The sequence below is a fragment of the Tamandua tetradactyla genome, chromosome 8 (genome assembly GCF_023851605.1).
Source record: "Tamandua tetradactyla isolate mTamTet1 chromosome 8, mTamTet1.pri, whole genome shotgun sequence".
NCBI classification, from domain to species: Eukaryota; Metazoa; Chordata; class Mammalia; order Pilosa; family Myrmecophagidae; genus Tamandua; species Tamandua tetradactyla.
The window spans coordinates 17,940,701-17,961,462 of record NC_135334.1 but is presented as its reverse complement, the minus strand read 5'-3'; the positions used below and the strand labels follow the sequence as shown (position 1 = coordinate 17,961,462).

Sequence of the window (20,762 nt, the reverse complement as noted above, 5' to 3'; positions counted from 1 at the left end):
AGATTCATAATGGTAGGATTTCTAGGCAGAAACATTAAAAATCAAAATTTACCTTCCTTTTCATTCTCTCCACACACCAACTGTGGTTTCAGTGTGGACGAGACACAGCTTCGGCCACCTGAAGTCTGCGGATCCATGTCCCACCATGCTGGGCACATGGAACACCAAATGTGATTCAAATCTTCCAGTCACCTTATGCTGTATCTCTTCCCCTTTTACAGAAGAGCATATTGGTACCACAGAGCCAGGCAATCTGCTCGTGGCTACAATAATTGCTATTGACAGATCCATCCCACATCCACCCTCACTCCACTAAGCTTTGCTGCTCCTCAGAAACCTGTTTCTGAATCAAGAACTCATTTCAGAGGCTGCTGTTCTGGCTCAGAGACTCCACGGTCATGCTGCATGAGTTTACAACACGGCTCAAAGGATCCTGCCCCTGGGTGCAAGCTAGCTATGTGAGCCTCTGTAGAGGCACCCCCCTTTTTGCCCCGGCCTTGGGAAAGAGTCTTTTCAGTAGCCATGAAAGGTCCAAAAGAAAGTTTAAGCTCCTCTTTTAATTCAAACAAAAACCCCAGTAGCTTCTACGCATGAGGAAATCCCCTATCTTTTCTGACCCTTAAAACAGTCCATTGGCCATCTATTCAACAAAATGTCTCCTCTTTCAGCTTTTCTTTCCTTCCTGTCAACCCAGGTTGATCGAAGTGCTGGTGGTGTATAACGAGCAGGTTTGTTTCTCTCTAAAATCTGCCCCTCCTCAATACCCCGACAAATGTTACTTTCTATTAGTAGTAAGACATACTATGATGAGGATTTCATGTAGTGGGGATCAAAACGACAAATCAGCTTGTCCATTGTGGGGTTTTCCACATGCAAGATGGTCCAGTCACAAAGTAGGTAGGTCACCCCATAAGCACTGTCCTCCCTCCTCATCCTTTCCCTCCATCTGGCCCAGCAGCCACAATCGCTGCCTCCCCCTGTTGAACACTATGTGGGCTGCAGACTGCAAGGGGGTTGGTGAGAGCTGGAAGGACTGTGCAAACCACAGTCGCACGTCACTCACAGTTCTGCCTTGCTGCATTTCCACTGTGGGCAGTTTGATCTTTGAGTCCAGTGGACTATTGTGATATTTGTCAGGGTCTATGACCAGTTGACTAATAAACCCATGGGTATTAAGTCAAATACCTTTTTAGACTTCAGAGCAAAGCAAGTAGCATTTGCTGTGCATCTCAAACAGAGATTCATTCATTCTTTCATTCACTCACTCATTTGATGACCCGTGTTGAGTACTGTCGTGGGTCAGGTTCCCTGGGAGGCAGTGATTTGTGTGCGGGACTTTTATAGATGACACTGGCGAAAGATGCGAGACTGGGTCAAGAGAGAAGCTGAACTGGATGCAGTTACCATAAATGCCTCACCTGATCCTGATCCCGTGTGCTGTTGTCCCCTCTTGAGGCAAGGAACAGGACCTTTAAATCCGTCATGGAAAAATGAAAGAAAAAAATCAAAACACTAAATTCTTCATGGCTGCCCCTTGGAGGGGATGCGACCTTGGGCTCTCTTCCACTGAGGTCAATTCCCAGAAAGGACCCGGCTGAAAGCCATCCTTCCAACTGCGGGGGGCAGGCACCTCCATGTCAAGAGTGCACACCCCTAGTGCCAACTAAATGCCACCCTTTAATTCAACTACTTCTCCTTACCTTACACTTGTTCTCTGAATTAAGAGATTAGCACAAAAAACAAATGTGGAAGCAAATAGTCTCCCTTCACTTAAAGATCCCTTACAACTATTTCAATTTACCAATTTTTAAAAATCTATACTGTGAAACCACCCAAAGTCCATTTAGAGGTGAATGGATAAACTGCCGTGTGTTCTTGTGATGAAATGCTACTCAGCAACATAAAGAAATGAGCTTCTGACAAATGCTACCTCAAGGATGAATCTCAAAATAATTATGCTGAGTGGAACCAGGCAGACTAAGAAGAAATGGCCACTGTATCATTTCATGCATATAATACACTAGAAAATGCAAACCAATCTAGAGTGACAGAAAGCAGATCATGGTTGCCTGGGAATGGAAGAAATGGAGGGGGAGAAGATTTCAGGGGCAGGAGGGGACTCAGGGGTAATGGATATGGTACTGTGTTGGCTGAGAAGACTTCACAGGTACATGCATATCAAATTTATCAAATTGTACACTTTAAATATGTACAGTTCATTATATGTCAATTATATCTCAGTAAACTCTTTTTAAAACAACTGAATTATAAAAAAGGGTCTGTACCAGTCCTTAGGAATGCTAAGGTGAATAAAAACCAAACTCTGCTTTCAGAGAGCTCAGAGTCTAGCAAGGGAGACAAGTACAAATACATCAGAGTGAAAACTGGTGTGATAAAGAGAAATATGATGATGATGGGAACTAAGAAAAGGCAGAAAAGTGATTGTTCGGGGTGTATATAGAAGATACAGTATCAGCTAACACTTATTTAGTACTTACTATGGACAGACCCTAAATATACTAATTCCCATAATTTCACAACTATCATGGGTATGGATACTGTCATTATACCCATTTTACAGGTGAGGCAACTGAGGCTTTGATCCAGAGTCCATGTTTCTAATCATTAGTGACTGTTGCCTCTCTCTGAGAAGTGCCACGGTTGACCTGGGTCCGAGATGAATAGAATCTTGGCTGGAAGAGAGGGCCGTTTTAGGCAAAGAGAGCAGTGTGGGTATGAAAATAGGTTGTGCTTGAGAAATGACAAGCAATTTCTAGGTGTATATTTGGCATATTTGGAGGAAGGAGGGGTGTGTGGTGTACCCCAGAAAAGCACATTCTTAATCTTAAATAATTCTCATGGGTGGGAGTGCATTGTAAATAGGGCCTTTTGGTAAGGCTACTTCAATTAAGGTATGGCCCAGCTGTACAGGATGGTCTTAATCCTACTACTGAAAGTTTTATAGAGAAGACCACAGAGAGAAAAGCCACAGGAGCAGCCAGAAGCTGGAAGTTAAAGGAACCTGGAAGAGAAAGGAGAAGAGGCCACCACCTGTATTGCCATGTGATGGAAAAGCCAAGGACCAAGGATCACCAGCAGCCAGCCCCTGAATGCCACAGTCCTTAGGGAGAAAGCATCACCTTGGTGACTTCGGGAACTAATCAATTCCCATTCTTTAAGCCACCCCACAGTATGGTATTTGTTTAGCAACTGACAAACTAAAATGGGGGTGGCGGGAGGGGGGAAGGGAGTCAAAAAGGCCAATTGAAGCCAGAGTATGAATGGTCTTGAGTGATTTGCCAAAGAGTTTGAACTATAACCTGGAGGCAAAATGGAAGCAGTGAAGGTTTTAGAATAAAAGAATAACATAATCAAATTGGTATATGAGGAAGACAATGGAAAGGAAAGAGAAAATCTGCCTGTCTACAATTAAGAAGAGAAGGAACATCCTGGTGGATTTCATGTGAACACATTTTCAAACAAACGGTCACTTGGCCCCCAGCCATTGCACTGAAATCACATCAAACCAACAGATTTGGGGCAGAATATTCTGTAAATTTAGTTTTCAACCTCAGAGAACTGCACTGTCTGGTCACCTAAATCCTATATTCATGCCTTTTCTTCTACCCATGTTTCTGTACATTTTTACCAAATAGAGAAAATTACAGAAAACCATAGTTGGAAAACAGAGAAGCGAGGTGGCCCTTCTCCAAGCCTCTACTTGAATTTAATCCAAAACGGATCCATTTTTCTTTCCCACTGGCTTAAAGTAAGAAGTCTCATAATGACACCTTTACTTTTGTTTCTGGTAAAAGTGATTTTTAACATCTTCATACATTCAAGTAAAAAATAAGCTCAAGATCTGGCAAATTTATATCTAGACAGACATGTATAAAACTACTGGGAACAAGCCCTCCCCCTATGCTTTGGCTGGAAGCATAGGATAATTCCATAGAGTAATATTCCTGCAGTTGGGAATGGGAGGGATTATTAATCAGGAACTCACACACCCCCATGGGAGGCCCAAAGAGACACTTTAATGCACCTTCCTTGGGCCTTCTTAAGGGGAGGTAGTGTACAAAAGTAAAGCCTCACCCTAAAGCAAGGATGGGCATTAGCAGAAAAATCAAATGCTTAGACCTCCATTGAGCCTTAAATATAACAAGTGGAAGCTCCTGGAGGGAATTTCTTGGGCACGACAAAAATTCACAGGAAAAAAACATCAGATCAAAGACTCAGTTTGGGGTTGTATTCTCAGTTCTGCCACAGATTCACCATGTTACCTTAGACAAACTCTTTTTTTTAACATCTTTCTTTTTAAAAAATATTTTTATTGAGAAATCTTCACACACATACAGTTCATACATGGTGTACAATCAATAGCTCACAATATCATCACATAGCTATGTGTTCATCACGATGATCATTTTTTAGATCATTTGTATCACTCCAGAAAAAGAAATAAAAAGAAAAACTCATACATACCATACCCTTCACCCCACCCTCTCATTGACTACTAGTGTTTCCATCTACCCAATTTATTTTACTCTTTGCCCCCCCACCCCAATTATTTATTTATTTTGTATCTATGTTTTTTACTCATCTGTCCATACCCTGGATAAAAGGAGCATCAGACACAAGGTTTTCACAATCTCATAGTCATATTGTACAAGCTATATCATTATAGAATCGTCTTCAAGAATCAAGGCTACTCTCTCTCTCTCTCTCTCAGCCAACACGACAAGCAAACTCACTGCCTTCCCCCTTTCTACATGGGACATGACTCCCAGGGGTATAAATCTCCCTGGCAACATGGCACAGAAATCTTAGAATGAGCTGGGACTCAGCACCAAGGGATTGAGAAAACCTTCTTGACCAAAAGGGGAAGAGCGAAATGAGACAAAATAAAGTGTCAATAGCTGAGAGATTCCAAACAGAGTCGAGAGGTTATCCTGGAGATTATTCTTAAGCATTATATAGATATCACCTTGTTAGTCAAGATGTAGTGGAGAGGCTGGGGAAGTGCCTGAAAATGTGGAGCTGTGCTCCAGTAGCCATGTTTCTTGAAGATGATTGTTTAATGATATAGCTTTCACAATGCGACTGTGTGATTGTGAAAACCTTCTGTCTGATGCTCCTTTTATCTGTGGTATGGACAGATGTGTAAAACATAGGGATTAAAAATAAATAAATAATGGGGGAACAAGTGTTAAAATAAATTTAGTAATTTGAAATGTTAGTGAGCAATGAAAGGGAATGATAAGGCGTATAGAAAAAAATAGGGGAAGCAAAGGCTAAAATATATTGGGTAAATGGAAATACTAGCAATCAATAAGAAGGAGGGGTAAGAGGTATGGAACATATGAGGTTTTTTTTCTTTTTTCTTTTTATTTCTTTTTCTGAATTGATGCAAATGTTCTAAGAAATGAACATGGTGATGAATATACAACTATGTGATGATATTGTGAGTTATTGATTATATACCAAGAATGGAATGATCATACAGTAAAAACTTTTTGTTCGTTTTTGTACATTGTTAAGTTTAAAAATTTTTTTATTAAAAAAAAAAGAATCAGGGCTACTGAAACACAGCTCAACAGTTTCAGGTACTTCCCTCCATCCACTCCAATGCACCATAAACTAAAAAAGTATATCTATAATGCATAAGAATAACCCCAGGATACCTCTCGACTCTGTTGAAATCTCTCAGCCACTGAAAATTTATTTGGTCTCATTTCTTTCTTCCCCTTTTTGGCCAAGAAAGTTTTCTAAATCCTTGAAGCTGGGTCCTGGCTCATCCCAGGATTTCTGTGCCATGTTGCCAGGGAAATTTACACCCCTGGGAGTCATGTCCCACGTAGAGAGGGGGAGGCAACTCTAAGCCGAGTTGGCTCAGAGAGAGAGGCCACATCTGAGCAATAAAAGAGGCTCTCTGGGGGTGACTCTTAGGCCTAATTTTAAGTAGACTTAGCTTATCCTTTGCAGGAATAAGTTTCATAGGGGCAAACCCCAAGATCGAGGGCTCAACCTATTGATTTGGTTGCCCCATTGCTTACAAGAATATCAGAAATTCCCGAAATGGGTAAGTTAAATATTTCCTCTTTTCTCCACATTCCCCCAAGGGGACTTTGCAAACACTTCTTTATTCACTGCCCAAATTTCTCTGGGATTTATCAGGTTGTCACACTAACCTGGACAAACCAACAAAATCTCACGCCTAATTCAAGATTTCTTGTACTTATATGGTGTTCAATAAAACTGAGCCTTAGGCAAATTCTTAATTCTCATTTCTTAAAACTGGTACAGTGTAACCTACCCTGCATAAATAAGCATCTCAATTCAACGTATTTAACCAGCATTTATGGAGAACCTTCTCTGACCCCAGACATAACAGTTGGTAGCGGAATCTGCACTAGATCTCACATCTCTCCATTTCTTTTCCCTGGCATTTTCACCATTAGTGTTGCCCAAACTTTTCTTGTGATACCTGCAGTGCTGATTAAACTAACATTCCACTGAAATTCTGACTTAATCAACCTGGATGGACCCTAGCAACCTGCAGTTTTAAGCCAGAGGCCAAGGCATTCATATCATTACACAATCTGAAACACTAGATAATATCTTACTAACTTCTACAAGAAAGCTCTATTTTCTCTTTCCATTCTCATTCTGCCTGGTGAACCAGATGACATATTTGAAAGACATTTTTGAGGGATAAAAATTCCCCATACCAAAATTGTCAACCTATTTTTAGAATAGTAATACTAATTTCGGTTAGAAAAAATATATATTTATTATTTACTTCCAATTGTGCTCTGGGCTAATGAAAGAAATTCTACCTATCTAAATGTGTTAGAGTCATGAGAATGAAATATCTTAATTGTTCATTTGTAGATCATTTCCTCTACTAGACCATAATCTCCTAGACAATAAGAAGTTATCTTTCATATCTGAGCATATATTAAAGCAGTGCATAATAGATGGCTGGATTGATGGAAAGATAGATGAATGGAAGGACAGATGGATGGATGGATGGGCAGATGGATAGATATATAGATTTTTCAAATGTGTAAATATATGTATTAGTTAGGGTTCTCTAGAGAAACAGAATCAACAGGGAACACTCGCAAATATAAAATTTATAAAAGTGTCTCACATGGCCACAGGAATACAGAGTCCAAAATCTGCAGGACAGGCAGTGAAGCCGATGATTCTGATGGAGGGTCTGGACAAACTCCGCAGGAGAGGGTCACTGGCTGAAGCAGGAAGAGAGCCTGTCTCTTCTGAATCCTCCCTAAAAGGCTTCCAGTGATTAGATTGAGCATCACTCATTGCAGAAGACACTCCTCTTGGCTGATTACAAATGGAATCAGCTGTGGATACAGCTGATATGATCATGATTTAATTCCATGAAATGTCCTCATAGCCACAGACAGGCCAGTACTTGCCCAACCAGACAAACAGGTGCCACCATTTGGCCAAGTTGACACATGAACCTGACCATGACAATATATGAATGAATGACTTCTGCCCTTTGTTACCGTGAGAAATTCTTGCCAGGATTTGAAATATAAAATAGTCACAAGGGTTGAATGAAAATTAGTTATAGTTATCTAATAAACTAGAAAAACAACAATAAGGGTGACACTCCACAGGCACATTTTAATATCTTTCCCACTCTCCCTCGCCCCCCAAAAGCCTTACAACTGGTTGACTTTACCAGTACTACCCACGTGTGGTAGAATGATTTCTGTCACCATCACATCACTCACACCTTTCCACAAACAAGATGACACATGTGGTCCCCTGAAAGTTCCAAGAGGAGGTGTTTGGGGTGGGCTTCCAGAGCAGATCGAGGAGTTGATACAGTTGAGGTCACAGCTACTACCTCTCCCCCTTCAAAAGAAACCACTCTGCTCCATTCATTTCAGAATCTAGAGGAAGTTGACAAGGTGTCACAGCCGCACTGCACAGCATGTGGTGGACAGTTTTCAGCTTGCTGGCTTGGGTCCCCGTACAAGGTAAGGACTTACAGCTAATGCTCTTTGTTGCTTTCGCTGTTGCTCAGTCATACCAACATTTTGCCACCCTTCCTATCAGTCAGTCAGCCGCATTCGTGAGTGTTCCCTATGGAAGATGAACCGGATACATTTGCTAGCACTCTCCCTGCCATGCCAAAATCACACATCCGTTGGAGGTTGCTGGATCTCCTGTTCAACTGCTAAAGTGTGGAGAAAGGATTACTGTAGTTTGTGTCTCTGTGGGATCTGTGTTATGGCAAAATGTAACCAGCTTCTGAAGCTCTTTGAAGGGGATACCCAGTTTGGGATTTAAAAACACTTCCTAGCTGTCTTAGCTTTAGCCACATAATTTAATTTCTCTGAAACTCCATTTCTCCATCTTGAAATGAAGAGGATCAGTGTTTGATTTACCAAACTCACTGGATTGTTATAAAGATTCAATCTGTAGGATATACAAAAATATTCTGAAAATAGTAAAGTGCTATACAACTATTAATTCATTCAGAGATAATAATGACCCCCAATTGAAACTTTGTGCTTATTTTTAGAGATCAGTTATACTTTACGCTTTACTATAATTTTTGAATTTGTTTTTGATGGTTAGCTCTAATGTGGCATTATGAAAATTAAAGAAAGGTAGGTTACCTTTTTAACAAAGGATTAAATTACTCCTACCCTAAAGGAGGAAGGAGGGGAAGGAAATGACTCCTCCTCTTCCAATCCCCGCTTAGTCTCTTATCACAATTTGTATCAGATTCATGCAGAGAAAGCCACTCAAAAACCGACTGTTTGCTTGCCTGCTTATTTATTTGCTTCCAAATATTGAATCTGTAATTCTATTTCACACAATACACAGATCCTTCTAGATCTATGTTCACAATAGAGCTGCATTTGAGGAGTGCCATTTAAAAAAAACTACTTTATATAGGACTTCAATCTTCTATTTTAATCACTCCAATTAATGCCTTCATTTTTGGTCCCTGTACCTTGAGGCATTTAACAAAGATTAAATTCTGGCAATGAATAATATTAAGTTTCTTCAATATGCAGCTTAAGGAATAGCTAATACGTTCAGAATGAGTACATTTAGACAGTTAAAATTAGAATGCTTTCAATTATTCCAAAGTTTAGAAACCCTTAACTGACCTTAACCACCTCAAAAAAATGAATACATTTTGAATTAAAAGCAGTAAATATCATGTCTGGAGGTATTGCTACTAAGACAAATTATTTATAATATAAATTATTCAAATACTATTTCTAAAGAGAGGAAACATATATTTTGGCTGGGCATGTTATGTTGATTGCATTTAATCCTAGCAAAACACCAAGGGAGGTTTTAATCCCCTTAGTTTACAACAGATGAGAAATTTGAGGTTCAAAGAAGTTAAACAGCCTACCCTAGTTGTCACAGTTAGTAAATAGCAATATAAATATCAGCCTGCAGAGCACATATTAGAGCATTATCTCATGAAATCTTTAATGACTTTATGAGTTCATATATGTATGTGAGTGCAGCTTGTGATAAAAAAAAAAAAATGCATTTCTTAATGTGGACCAGAAACTTGAAAGCTACTGACATACAAATTGGAAGATTCATTATTGAAAAACCCCCATTTGAAAACTTATCGAAAGGGCCATCAAGAAGGCATCCATTTTGGCTCAATAACATTTGAGTACCAACTGCCCAGCCTGAACTAGCCCAAGTAGTGAAGGGACGGACCATGTTGCTTTCTCATCAAAAAAGAAGCAGCATTTAGCAGATCATCAAAGCTGGCAAAGCTGTACATTGTCAGCTATTTTATAGCAAATTGAATTAAGGGAAGAATGCTATACCTTCAGCTGTGCTGCCAAAAATTTATAGACAAAAAGGTAACCTTGCAGCTTGCTCTCTTTTCAAGGTTACAGTTGGAATAAATAGCCCCTAGGATGGAAAATTTTTCCAGATTCATCCCATTTGTTTACATTGTGGATGATGAAAATGTCAAATCCACAAATTTTGAATCCTCTGTTCCAGTTATTTAGTGGAGAGAAGAATCCAGGAACTACTAAGGGACAATTGCAAATTGAGGAGTGTCTTGATGGAACTTCCTTTCGATAGGAAAAATTACTTTTCTTGTTTTAAATGAGACAATCTCTTTAAAGCTATATTGTAAATAATTTGATTTTGACACATTTTCACACTTGTCATTTTTTCTATTGATTCTATCTAAAAATAATAGTAGTGGCTTTTGTAATTGTAACGGTTTTTTGCTTAATACTATATAAAAATTATGTAAATAGGACTCTGGTTGAAGAATGAATTCATTGTGTCTCTCTTTTAGAAAAAAAAATCTTAGCTCTAATCTTGATTATTTGGTATCACAAGTTAACATCCTTTTAATATATATCATGTTGAGTTTATTTATTCCTTTTTTTCCTATTAACTCAACAAATACTTAAAATCTTACCCTGCTTTGAGCCCTGGGAATATTAATGGAATAAATGGCAAAAAACATTTCCATGAGGAGAGTGTAATCTATCTACAGAGATATCCTTGTAACCAAAACCATTATAAAGTAATATATGCAAAGTGCTGTCATAGAAGTATTTCCAAGGCCTTTAGGAGCCTACATAGGAGAGAATGCCATTGGGTCATTGGGTCAGGAAGGCTTGACGAAAGTGTTTAACATGAGTTGAGTCTTGATGGATAAGATAGGTTGGTCTAGGTCCAAGAGAGCAACAGAGCCAAAGGCAAAGTGTCTTCTTGAGCCTGGTATTTTTGCAAAACTGCAAGTGGTCATTTGCATGGGATGTCTGGAAGACAGTGCCAGCAGGAGGCACTGAAGGAATGAATGCACAGAAGTCAGGTCAGCCGGAACTTTGACCTTGGCCCCTTAAGCCAATTGGAACCATGGCAAACATTTTAATGAGGCAAAAATTTTAATGAAGGGAAGGACATGATCAAATGTATGCTCCTAAAACGTAATTCAAGAAGCAGTGAGAATGATCATTTAGAGTGAGAAGAGATTAGAAGGAAGCTATTGCAGTGGCACAGGAAAGAAAAGATGGGGTTCTCAACTAAGACCTGGATAGTGCTTAAAAAAAATTAAATTGATTAAAGATTTTTTGGGGACAGAGAGGAGGCTATGCACCTTCCATTATCTGGTAAACAGTGGCAGGTGATGATATTAATATAAAGAAATACTAGATTGGAGCAGGTAGTATATCTGTGTTAGGTATGGGTGGGGGGCAGTGGAGATAAGGAGTCCCAACTGGACATGTAAAATTTGTGGTCCCTGCTGGACTGACTTACTCTGCTCTGGAATTTTCTAAAATTTATTATATGCTGTAGTTGGGCTAGTAAAGCAAGAAAAAGAACAAATATATTATTCTTTCTTCCATTTACTACAATGAACTAGAGTAGAAATGGAGATCACATCTGGATCTCCAGAATCTTAAAGAAACTTCCAGAATCTTGGGAAAGACCAAGGAACCGTAAGAAAAACACAGGCTATTTGTGGTGTTGCTTGCCCATTTGCTTGAGGGTGGGTCCCAGGTGCTTTGGCATACAGCATTTCTCTGGTAGGACAATTAGCGGGACTGGAGGTACAGGTGGAGGTGAAGGTCATAGGTTCCATTTCCATATGTAAACCAGTCACCATCTGTAGTCCCAGGCTCAATACCAGCTCACAACACATGGCTACTGATGGATGGATGAATCCAGTCATGGAGATGACAACGAAGCCCAGAAGTTGATGACTAACTCTGCAAGCATAACCTACCCATAGTAAATGCTGTCTTCCCAGGAGACATACCATAGTCATTCACTGTCAGCCTCTGTGCATCCAGACATCTGTAGTGCTAATCTGCAGACTGGAACTCTGATCCTCACACAGGGAGAGCTAGGAAGGAGGTACATGGTACTCTGTGGCTGCACAAGAAAGACTAAGGGTGAATGAGGATATAAGTATTCTAGCCCAAAGGGGAGGAAGTGGTGAGCAAATAAGACACCCCACCCCATCCCTCTGACAAAAATAGTGAAAGTCTGACTCAAACCTTAGGTGAAAGAAGAGTAAAAAGCATGAGTTTCAGCTTATTTTCAATGAGAGGGTCATGGGGAAGTTTTCCTTAGAAGGTGCGCCATCAAAAGTCAGGTATGACCATTCTCTTCAACCTTTTATTATTTTTTGTATTTTTTTGTCTTTTTAACATGACCAAGAAATGTTCATAATTTTTTTTTTTTAGCACTACAGCTGAAGCAAAGCCTCAGCAATTTGGGTCTGTGGCTTCTCACTGGAGCTATTCTTTCTTTCCACGATAATTTCCTGTCTCTAAATCAAATCATTGTTCCACATGATAATACTGCAAGATGCATAGGCCTGTGAAGCCAAAAGCAAAGCTAGAAGCAAAGAGTACAGGAATTAACTAATATTTTATGCCTCAAATACAAATCTTTCCATCTGAAGTGCAAGTAGTCTATCTGGTCAGCAGCCCTTTATGGCATTCTCATCAGCAAGACCAAACACATATCTTAGGAGATACAATTCTCTGGCCTCATATGACATTTCATCACAATTTTTAAGATGTTGTGAGAGTTAAGTAACACCATTTAATTCATAAACATGAATCAAGAAAAATATAAATAATGTATACATCTTTAAATTGAGAGCATACATTCCTAGGCAGGCTGCAGATAAATCTTGCCACGTCCATCATCCCAAATTCAGGCTTCCTGTCCAGACAATCATTTTATACTCTGTTCCAGTTTGCTAGCTGCCAGAATGCAACACACCAGAGATGGATTGGCTTTTAATTAAAGGGGATTTATTTCGTTAATTCTTCAGAGGAAAGGCAGCAGACTTTCAACTGAGATTCTTTCTTACGTGGGAAGGCACAGAGTGATCTCTGCTGGCCTTCTCTCCAGGCCTCTGAGTTCCAACAACTTTCCCCATGGTGATTTCTTTCTGCGTTTCCAAAGGGCTGGACTGAGCTGCACAGGGTGAGATGAGGAATGCAGAGCTACTTGGGCTGCGCTATGTTGAGCTCTCTCATTTAAGCACCAGCCAATTAAATCATTCATTCCAGCAGGCACGCCTCCTAGCCAACTTCAGATGTAATCAGCAACAGATGAGGTTCATGTACCATTGGCTCATGTCCACAGCAATAGAACTAGGCACCTTCACCTGGCCAAGTTGACATCTGAACCTTACTACCACACCATCTGTGAGAACATTGGCGAAACTTCTACATGTCTACTTCTAAGTAAGAAATTAGGGAACATTTCTTAATGTGGATCAACACTGAGAGGCATTAGTCATCATTCTTTCATTGACTCAATGCATAATTTTCTTCAGGTAATATTGATTCGATATATAACTTTCTTCAAGTAACTTCCTTCCTGTATTTCAGTATTCTTATTAATAAGAGAAGAGTAAAGACATCTGCCTGTTGCCTACTTTATTCCATTATATAGCACCAGCATGAGAACCGACATTGTACCATTACTTTCCAAACTCACGTTGTGACAGTTTTGGTAAGGCACAAATTTTAGAGAAATATAAAACATAATCACTGCCCTCTAGAGACTTCAATCTGTTTGTGGGAAACAAGAGACTCTTCTTAAAGCAAGAGTCAAATCAGTTCTTCAAACAATTATTTGGCACTACTTACCAAGGAATGGTAGTTAATCATGATTACTAAGCACTACGTACAATTCTAGCGACTTTACGTGTTATTTAGTCACCACAACAACTCTAGGAGATGTGTACTGTTCTTTTTCCTGTTTTGATGGTGGGAAAACTGAGACACACCGCTTGCCCAAGTTCACTTTATTAGTGATGGAGGAGCCAGCGTTCCAACCCAGGCAGTCTGGCTGAGTGTGTGTTTTAATCACTACACCAGACGGCCTCTAAGGATAGGGGAGTGAATGCAAGCCTGCCCCCTCTGCAACACATTCCAGTGATGCCAAACCAAGAGACCAAGGACAGATAAGAGATTTAAGAGCCAGACCATGCTTAGAAAGCTTGAACACTTAGTCCAAACTGACCAACAAAGACTGTTCTGGGAGAGAATGTGAAACCTGAACTTTGGTTCCAAAGCGAAACACATGAACACAGAACAATCAGAAACCTTGATGTGAATCCAAGTCCTCTGAAGAAAATCTGGGTGGTTTGAGTACAACGAGGCCAGGTGAGATGTTACAACTCAAAGGTGAAGCGCTGGACTTTACAGAAAAAGGAGGTCCCAAGGGGCCCAGTTGAAGCAGTTGAACACTCCGCAATGCTTGTCCATCTCAGATGACACCTGAGTCCCTGTCCCAGGCAGGGAGTCATGTTTCAAGACAGACATAGACCTACTACAGCATGTTCAGGTGTGGCAAAAGTAGAAAGGGGTGATGAAGCTGAATGCATATCTTCTTAATTTCTTATCTATGTCACAGAAAAGTAGCCTTCGTCTGGTGTATCTTCAGTGGATACAAAGAACTAAGATCAAAATAGAAAAGTCATAGAGATAGATTTGGCTCCTCCTTGACCCCGCTGCCTGCTCTGACCCTGTGCCCTATCCTAAGGTGTAGCCTGCTTCAAGGTCAGGATCTCGGCTAACATTTTTGCTCAGTAGATTTAGGAGGTCCCTGCTGAAATGACATTCAGCCAAGCCAGGGTGCAAGGAGTTGGATGCAGTTGAGTGGTAGAATGTCTTTCTCTGGAACTCTTTGAGAAGCAAGATTGATACTTTTCCTTCTGTTCAATGTGATTTTGGCCAAAGGAGAGTGACGCCTCTAAGCACAAAGGGGATCCAGAATTTTCATTATTTACTGCACCGCAACTGTGTTCTTTGAAAACAGAATGATCTGAGCAGTCAGGCCTGGGGACCAGGAAAACTGATGCCAGGGTCTCGCCTCCAGGAGTCTGATTTAATTAGTAGTGGGTGCATGCTGAGCATCAGGAGTTTTCAAAGCTCCCCAGGTGTTTCTACAGAACTGCCAAGGTTGAGAATGACTGCTTTCCCTACCTAATACAGATGTCAGAAGGACATTGCATCAGCGACTTAACGACTTCTCAAATCTTTATTGTCAATAAAAATTCCTTAGAAGATATCCTCTTGTCATTTCAAAGCATCTCTATTAGAATTATCCTATTACTAAATTATGGATTAATTTTATAGATAGGAATACTTTGAAATGACCAGACATAAGCAGAATTTTGGCCTTATGCCTCATTGCTTTTTTTGAAAATAGAAATCGCTTTTCATTGACTCTTTGTTGTTCATTATAGTATTGGTTGATGACGTGTATTTTTTCCATTAGAACTCAATAAACTGTTTTCCCACGAAAGTCAATACAAATACAATTCAATAATTCTGGATTATTACTGCTGCAGGCCAAATTGAAATTAATGACTTAGGAATGGAGCAGACAAAAATATCTACACCAATTAATTCCCTAGCTTTCCCAAACACTTTTCCTAATATGTGAAATTTATCACAAGGAAATAAACTCCTCTCTTAGTTTTGTTTTCTTTTTATTTTTGTTTTTTGAGGTTTAAAATGATGTAAAATTCACTATATTTGCTCTTCATGATTTATAACCCCATGGTATTCTTGAGTTATGAAAGTATTTTATACCTTCAGCTCTAAGCATTGCCTTGTTCTCAGACAAAAAATAATAATTTGAAACCTGAAGAAATAATAAACAACATTGAATATGCCCAATCAGCAGTAAAGCCTGTTTATTTTTCAATCCATTTCTTTTTGGAGGGATAAATTTGCAGCTGCTTAGAGCCAATTTTTATGATTCTCTGGAGGTTGCAATTCAGGAAAATTAGACCCTCGTGTTTGCCTGGAGAAAGTGCTGCAGTGGATTTTGAAGCAGAAAAGATTCTAGAGCCTCTTCCCCACAGTGTACAGTCTCTTCTGCAATCTCCCGGCAGTGGGGTTTAAACACTCCCTGTGAAGGGCTGCTCCATTGTTCACAGGAGCATCATGGCTTGTAGATTCTTTCTTAGAATCCTGGCATAATCATCCCTGAAGGTGCCACTCATCCATGTTAGAAGACTGAGTTTCCTGGGGTCTCACAGTTTCCTGGGGTCTCGTGGGTTCCAAGAGCATTGTCTCTGATGTCCCCCAGACCTGGGTCCAGAGCCTCATTCCATGATAATGTGACTTTGAGCCTCTAGACCCGCATCTGAAAAATGAGCAAAATAATTCTTCCTTTATAGAATTATTTTGAAAATTCAATTCAATATAGGTAATATGGTCTGGCACAATTCCTGATATATATGGCAGAGTAAGTGCCCAGCAGATATTGTTAAACTATTTCCCTTCTTCCTAGCAAAATCTTCACTCTTGGAAAACAGGTTGGCGTCTCCTCAGAAAGTTAAACATAGACTTACCATGTAGCATGGCAATTCCATTCCTAGGTATATACCCCAAAGAATTGAAAGCAGAGGCTCAATTATTTGGCATATTTGTATGCTAATATTCATAGCAGCATTATTCACCGTTGACAAAAGGTGGAAGCCACCCAGGCATCCATGAATGGATGAACAGATAAACAAAATGTGGTACACACACACACACACACACACACACACACACACAGGAATATTATTCAGCCATGAAAAGGGGTGAAGCTTTGATCCATACTACTACATGGATGAAACTTGAAAACAATGTGCTAGGTAAATAAGCCAGACACAAAAGGATAAATATTATATGACTCCACAAGTGGACTATCTGGAATAAGCAAATTCATAGGGACAGAAAGTAGATGAGCGGTTACCAGGGATGAAGGGAAAGGGGGGAAGCGGAGTTAATGATTAATGGGTATAGAGTTTCTGTTTGGGGTGATGAAAAGGTTTTGGTAATGAATGGTGGTGATGGGAGCCCAACATTGTGCATGTAATTATAAACATTGACTCGCACACTTAAACATGGTTAAAATGGCCAATTTAGGTTGTACATGTTGCCACAATAAACAAAACTAAAACAAAACAAAAACCTAGCTCTTCATTTAGATCTAGTTCGAACGCCCCCTCCTTTTAAAGAAGGATCTTTAAGGCTCCTAAACACAGTGCTCTCTCCTTTCTTCACATTTTGGCATTTACTTAGTGTTTGGGTTTGTATAAAAGATGTGTAATAAATACTCGGAGAATGAACGAGGTTGTGCTGAGAAAAATCCCGCCCTTGGTGCTGGAGAGGCTGTGCACAGGCCAGCCTGACTGTCCCCAATTTTCTCCCTCTGCAGACGCCTTTCTGACCAATGCCACGGAGACCGTCGTGCTGGGGGAAGGCCAGACACTCACTCTGGACTGCGTCACTTCTCAGCCGACTGCCTCCCTCCAGTGGCTGGCCCCGTCCGGGTTCACCATTTTTTTGAATGAGCATCCTGGTATGTGAAAGAAAAACGCCACCAGACTTCGAGGGGGAGGGATTTTCCAGACAGACAGGTTGATGATGGGAAAGAAAGCCTGCATGAGTCACCCCGAGGGTGGGTCCGGCCCCCCCACTGTTGTGCGAGTCCCACCTCTGAAGCCTGTTTCTTCACACGTGGCTGCTTTTTTTGAACAGGAAGTCTGAAGTGGAAACCCCACCAGAATGGTTTGTTAAGGGGGCTTAAATCACAAAGAGCCTTTCCGTGCCCCTATCCCGCCCCCACGGTCACTTTTTGACTCTCTGTGACCTGGAAACTGACTGCCAGCCCCCTTGCAGGCAGCAGGCTGACTGGGGGGGGGGGGGTTCACCCCACAGCCAGCTTCATCACCCACCTCTGAACCAGCGGCTTAGTCTGCCACCAGAGCAATCCCAAGTTACAGCTCAAAGCTCCGTTCGGTGGTATTTCTTCTTCTCCTGTTGGTCTTAACATAAATTCAAGTTGACTAATTAATCACATCGACATGATGTATTACCGCAGAGAGGAGCGCAGAGCTTCTCTTTACCAACAGACATGAGATGAGTTCTAGATGCTTGGGATGAAGAGGGATGCTTTAAAAAGCTATTTAGTTCATCCCTTTGACCTTGGGGAGGATTTTTACTAGACCCTCACCCTTACCATGAGACCATTTGATATCTCCGTTGAATATTCCTAACCCCCAAATACTTGGACAGGTCTCTAAAACAGGGTATTTCATTCTTGTTTATGAAGCAGAGCCTCTCAAGTGATTTGATGTTCTTTGAAAACATTAAACATTGATATGTTCAATGTAAAATAACCCAATACATTATATCAAGCGAAAGCAGTTATTACAAAAAGTTAGAATCCAGTAGAGTCAGTAGCTACTAAATTTGGTAAGAATTCTGAAAGAAAACCTTTAAATAGAGATCATTCTTTTAAATGATGTTTTTTGTTTGGTTTTGGTGAACTGGGGAAAGATGGACATTCTCAGATTTCTGCCTTGATCTAACTTAATGACTCTCAGCCTGGGGTGATCTGGCCCCCAAAGGGACATCTAGCTTTGTCCGGAAATTTTTTGGCTGTCACCATGGGGGGTGGGGGAGGGGTGGTTCTGACAGCCAGTGGGGAGACACCAGAGAAGCTGCTGAAAATCCTACAACACACAGAACAGCCCTACACACAACAGAGAATGATCTGTTCAAAATGTCGATAGGGCTGAGACTGAGAACCTCTCAATTTAGCTCATGTAACCTCAGTGTCCCACAGCACCTCCAGATGAAGACAACCTTCCCTGGGTCGTCCCTCACGGTTTGACTATTTCAGCTTGTATACATCATAAATCATAACTAAAAGACAAGTAAAAACACTCATGTCGGGTGCCTCTGATTTGCTAAGGGATTGTTGACTTGAAATGGAAGCCCCAGCTCAATAGACAACAACCAAGACAGACAATTTGCTATCAGCCAGAGACCCCCAAAGCTTTCTTCTTTGCCATGGACTAAACACCTGGAAGGATTATGTCAGAATTTTTGGGAAGCTTCAAATAATAATGAGCTTTTAGAAATATAAATTAAAAAGCACCCAGCTGGAGTAGTGAACATCACTCCATTTTGTCTTCCATTCTTCCCATTTGTTGTGACAAGATGACCTCAAATGAATCAGATTTTAAAGATGTAAATAATCACGGGCCATTCTTCATAATATAAAAAATAAATTAGTTAAAATCCTCCTGCTTTGCTGAACACTTAACCAGCCTAGAGTTTGTTCTTTTTTCCGACAAGCACAAATAAAGCAATGTGTTTATTTCACCAATCCCAGAATCAACATATTTCATCTCCTAAACTAACTTCGAGCTGTAGAGAGGCATCCAGCTGCTAACACTAGAATTTTGAAGGCAGCTAAATCAAAGACATGACATGTGTTCCTTTAAAGTGTGAAAATCAAAAGCTTTTCCTGTGAATGATTAATCTGTATTCATCTGATTACTTTCCTCACAACAGTTCTCTTTCCCTCTTGCACAGCTTTAAAAAATACGAAATACCAGCTTCTTCATCACTCCCCCAGTCAGCTCTCCATCAGCGTACTGAACGTAACTCTGCAAGATGAAGGCGTGTACAAGTGTTTACATTACAGCAACTTCGTGAGAACCAAGGAAGTGAAAGTGATTGTGCTAGGTCAGTGCCAGTAAAAGCAAGTTAACCCAGCACGGCCAGTATACTTACGAACAATGTATATCATTTAACATTTTCTTTTAAAATTGCTGCTTATGGCAAGGGTCTCCTGAACATCTTGAAAGGAAACAGAAGAGAGAATTTTCAGTGGCAGGCCTGGGAGAGGCTCCAGATAGAACTGTGAACTTGTGAAATTTGTCTTTTGTACCAAGCTTTCTCTTAGGGTCACTAAAGGAAAAGAGAATTGGTATGCAATGTGCTGCCATTATGTGCTAGGCACTGTACTACACTCTAGGTAATCAGAGATAAATTAGGGACAATCTCCAGCTGTAGGGAGTTTGTACACCAGTTTAGGAGGACAAGATGTATGTAAATAAAGTAGAACCCCATCACAGCATGTGCCAAAAGAGAATGAATTCAGATGGAACTGTGCTGGGGGATTTGCTCATACCCCCTGCCTGCGCAAGTGCCTGTCTTCCACCATGGGGTAGCAGTAGGAAGTTACAGTTTTGCAGTTGTCTGGGACTCACTCAATTTGGTGAATGGTCAGCTTTCCGTTGTGTCCAGTGTACATTTCACTATCATTACTTCTTTGGTCTTGTTTTGGTGGCAGAGCAGACCTATTAAAAGCATTGTTTTTATTAATCTCTAAATAACATAATTGCACCTATTACACAAGTGAATTCCTCCGTCCTCTCTTGTTGAATGATTGCAGTATATACCACACAGTGTCTGTCATAAGGTGAGGCTATGGTGGGCAAGTTGCTGAGAAGGCGTGGCCCCTGGGGGAGAGGGGTTGAGAACCAAGGTGGCTCTGTTCCTTGCTGTGCACACCCACGTCACCCTGGCTCTGACTGTGGTGTGGCCCTCTGGGCTCTCAAGGCACCCCGGGCACACCTCTATATTGCGCTTAACCTGTGGTCTTTTAATTAACAGTTGAAGGGTTGAGACCACCTCCAGACCTCCAAGGAGCCAATCTCTTTAATTTTTGTGTTGCCAGCATCCAACTCATCTAGCTGATGGTTGGAGCTAATGAATGCTTTTAGAATGGCTGGAGGGATAAGCAGATAAATGTGAAACCATGTTCTGGATCAAAGTGTGAAGTCAGACTGGAAAAGAAGAAGCCATCCTAACTAAAGTGTTACCAAGAAAGGAGTAGGAAGGACAATGGCCAATGGGTCCTTTTTAAGAAAAATG

The 20,762-nt window shown here is 40.6% G+C and overlaps 1 protein-coding gene across 1 annotated transcript in view; it reads left to right on the top strand.

The window, feature by feature from the left end:
- The first annotated feature begins 7,975 nt into the window (after positions 1-7,975).
- CRTAM (cytotoxic and regulatory T cell molecule) overlaps positions 7,976-20,762 on the top strand; it is a 31,631-nt gene continuing 18,844 nt past the window's right edge. Inside the window, exons 1-3 of the mRNA XM_077112021.1 lie at positions 7,976-8,021; positions 17,248-17,391; positions 19,416-19,568. Of these exons, the coding sequence (XP_076968136.1) occupies positions 7,976-8,021; positions 17,248-17,391; positions 19,416-19,568 (343 nt within the window). The remainder of the gene's footprint in view (positions 8,022-17,247; positions 17,392-19,415; positions 19,569-20,762) is intronic.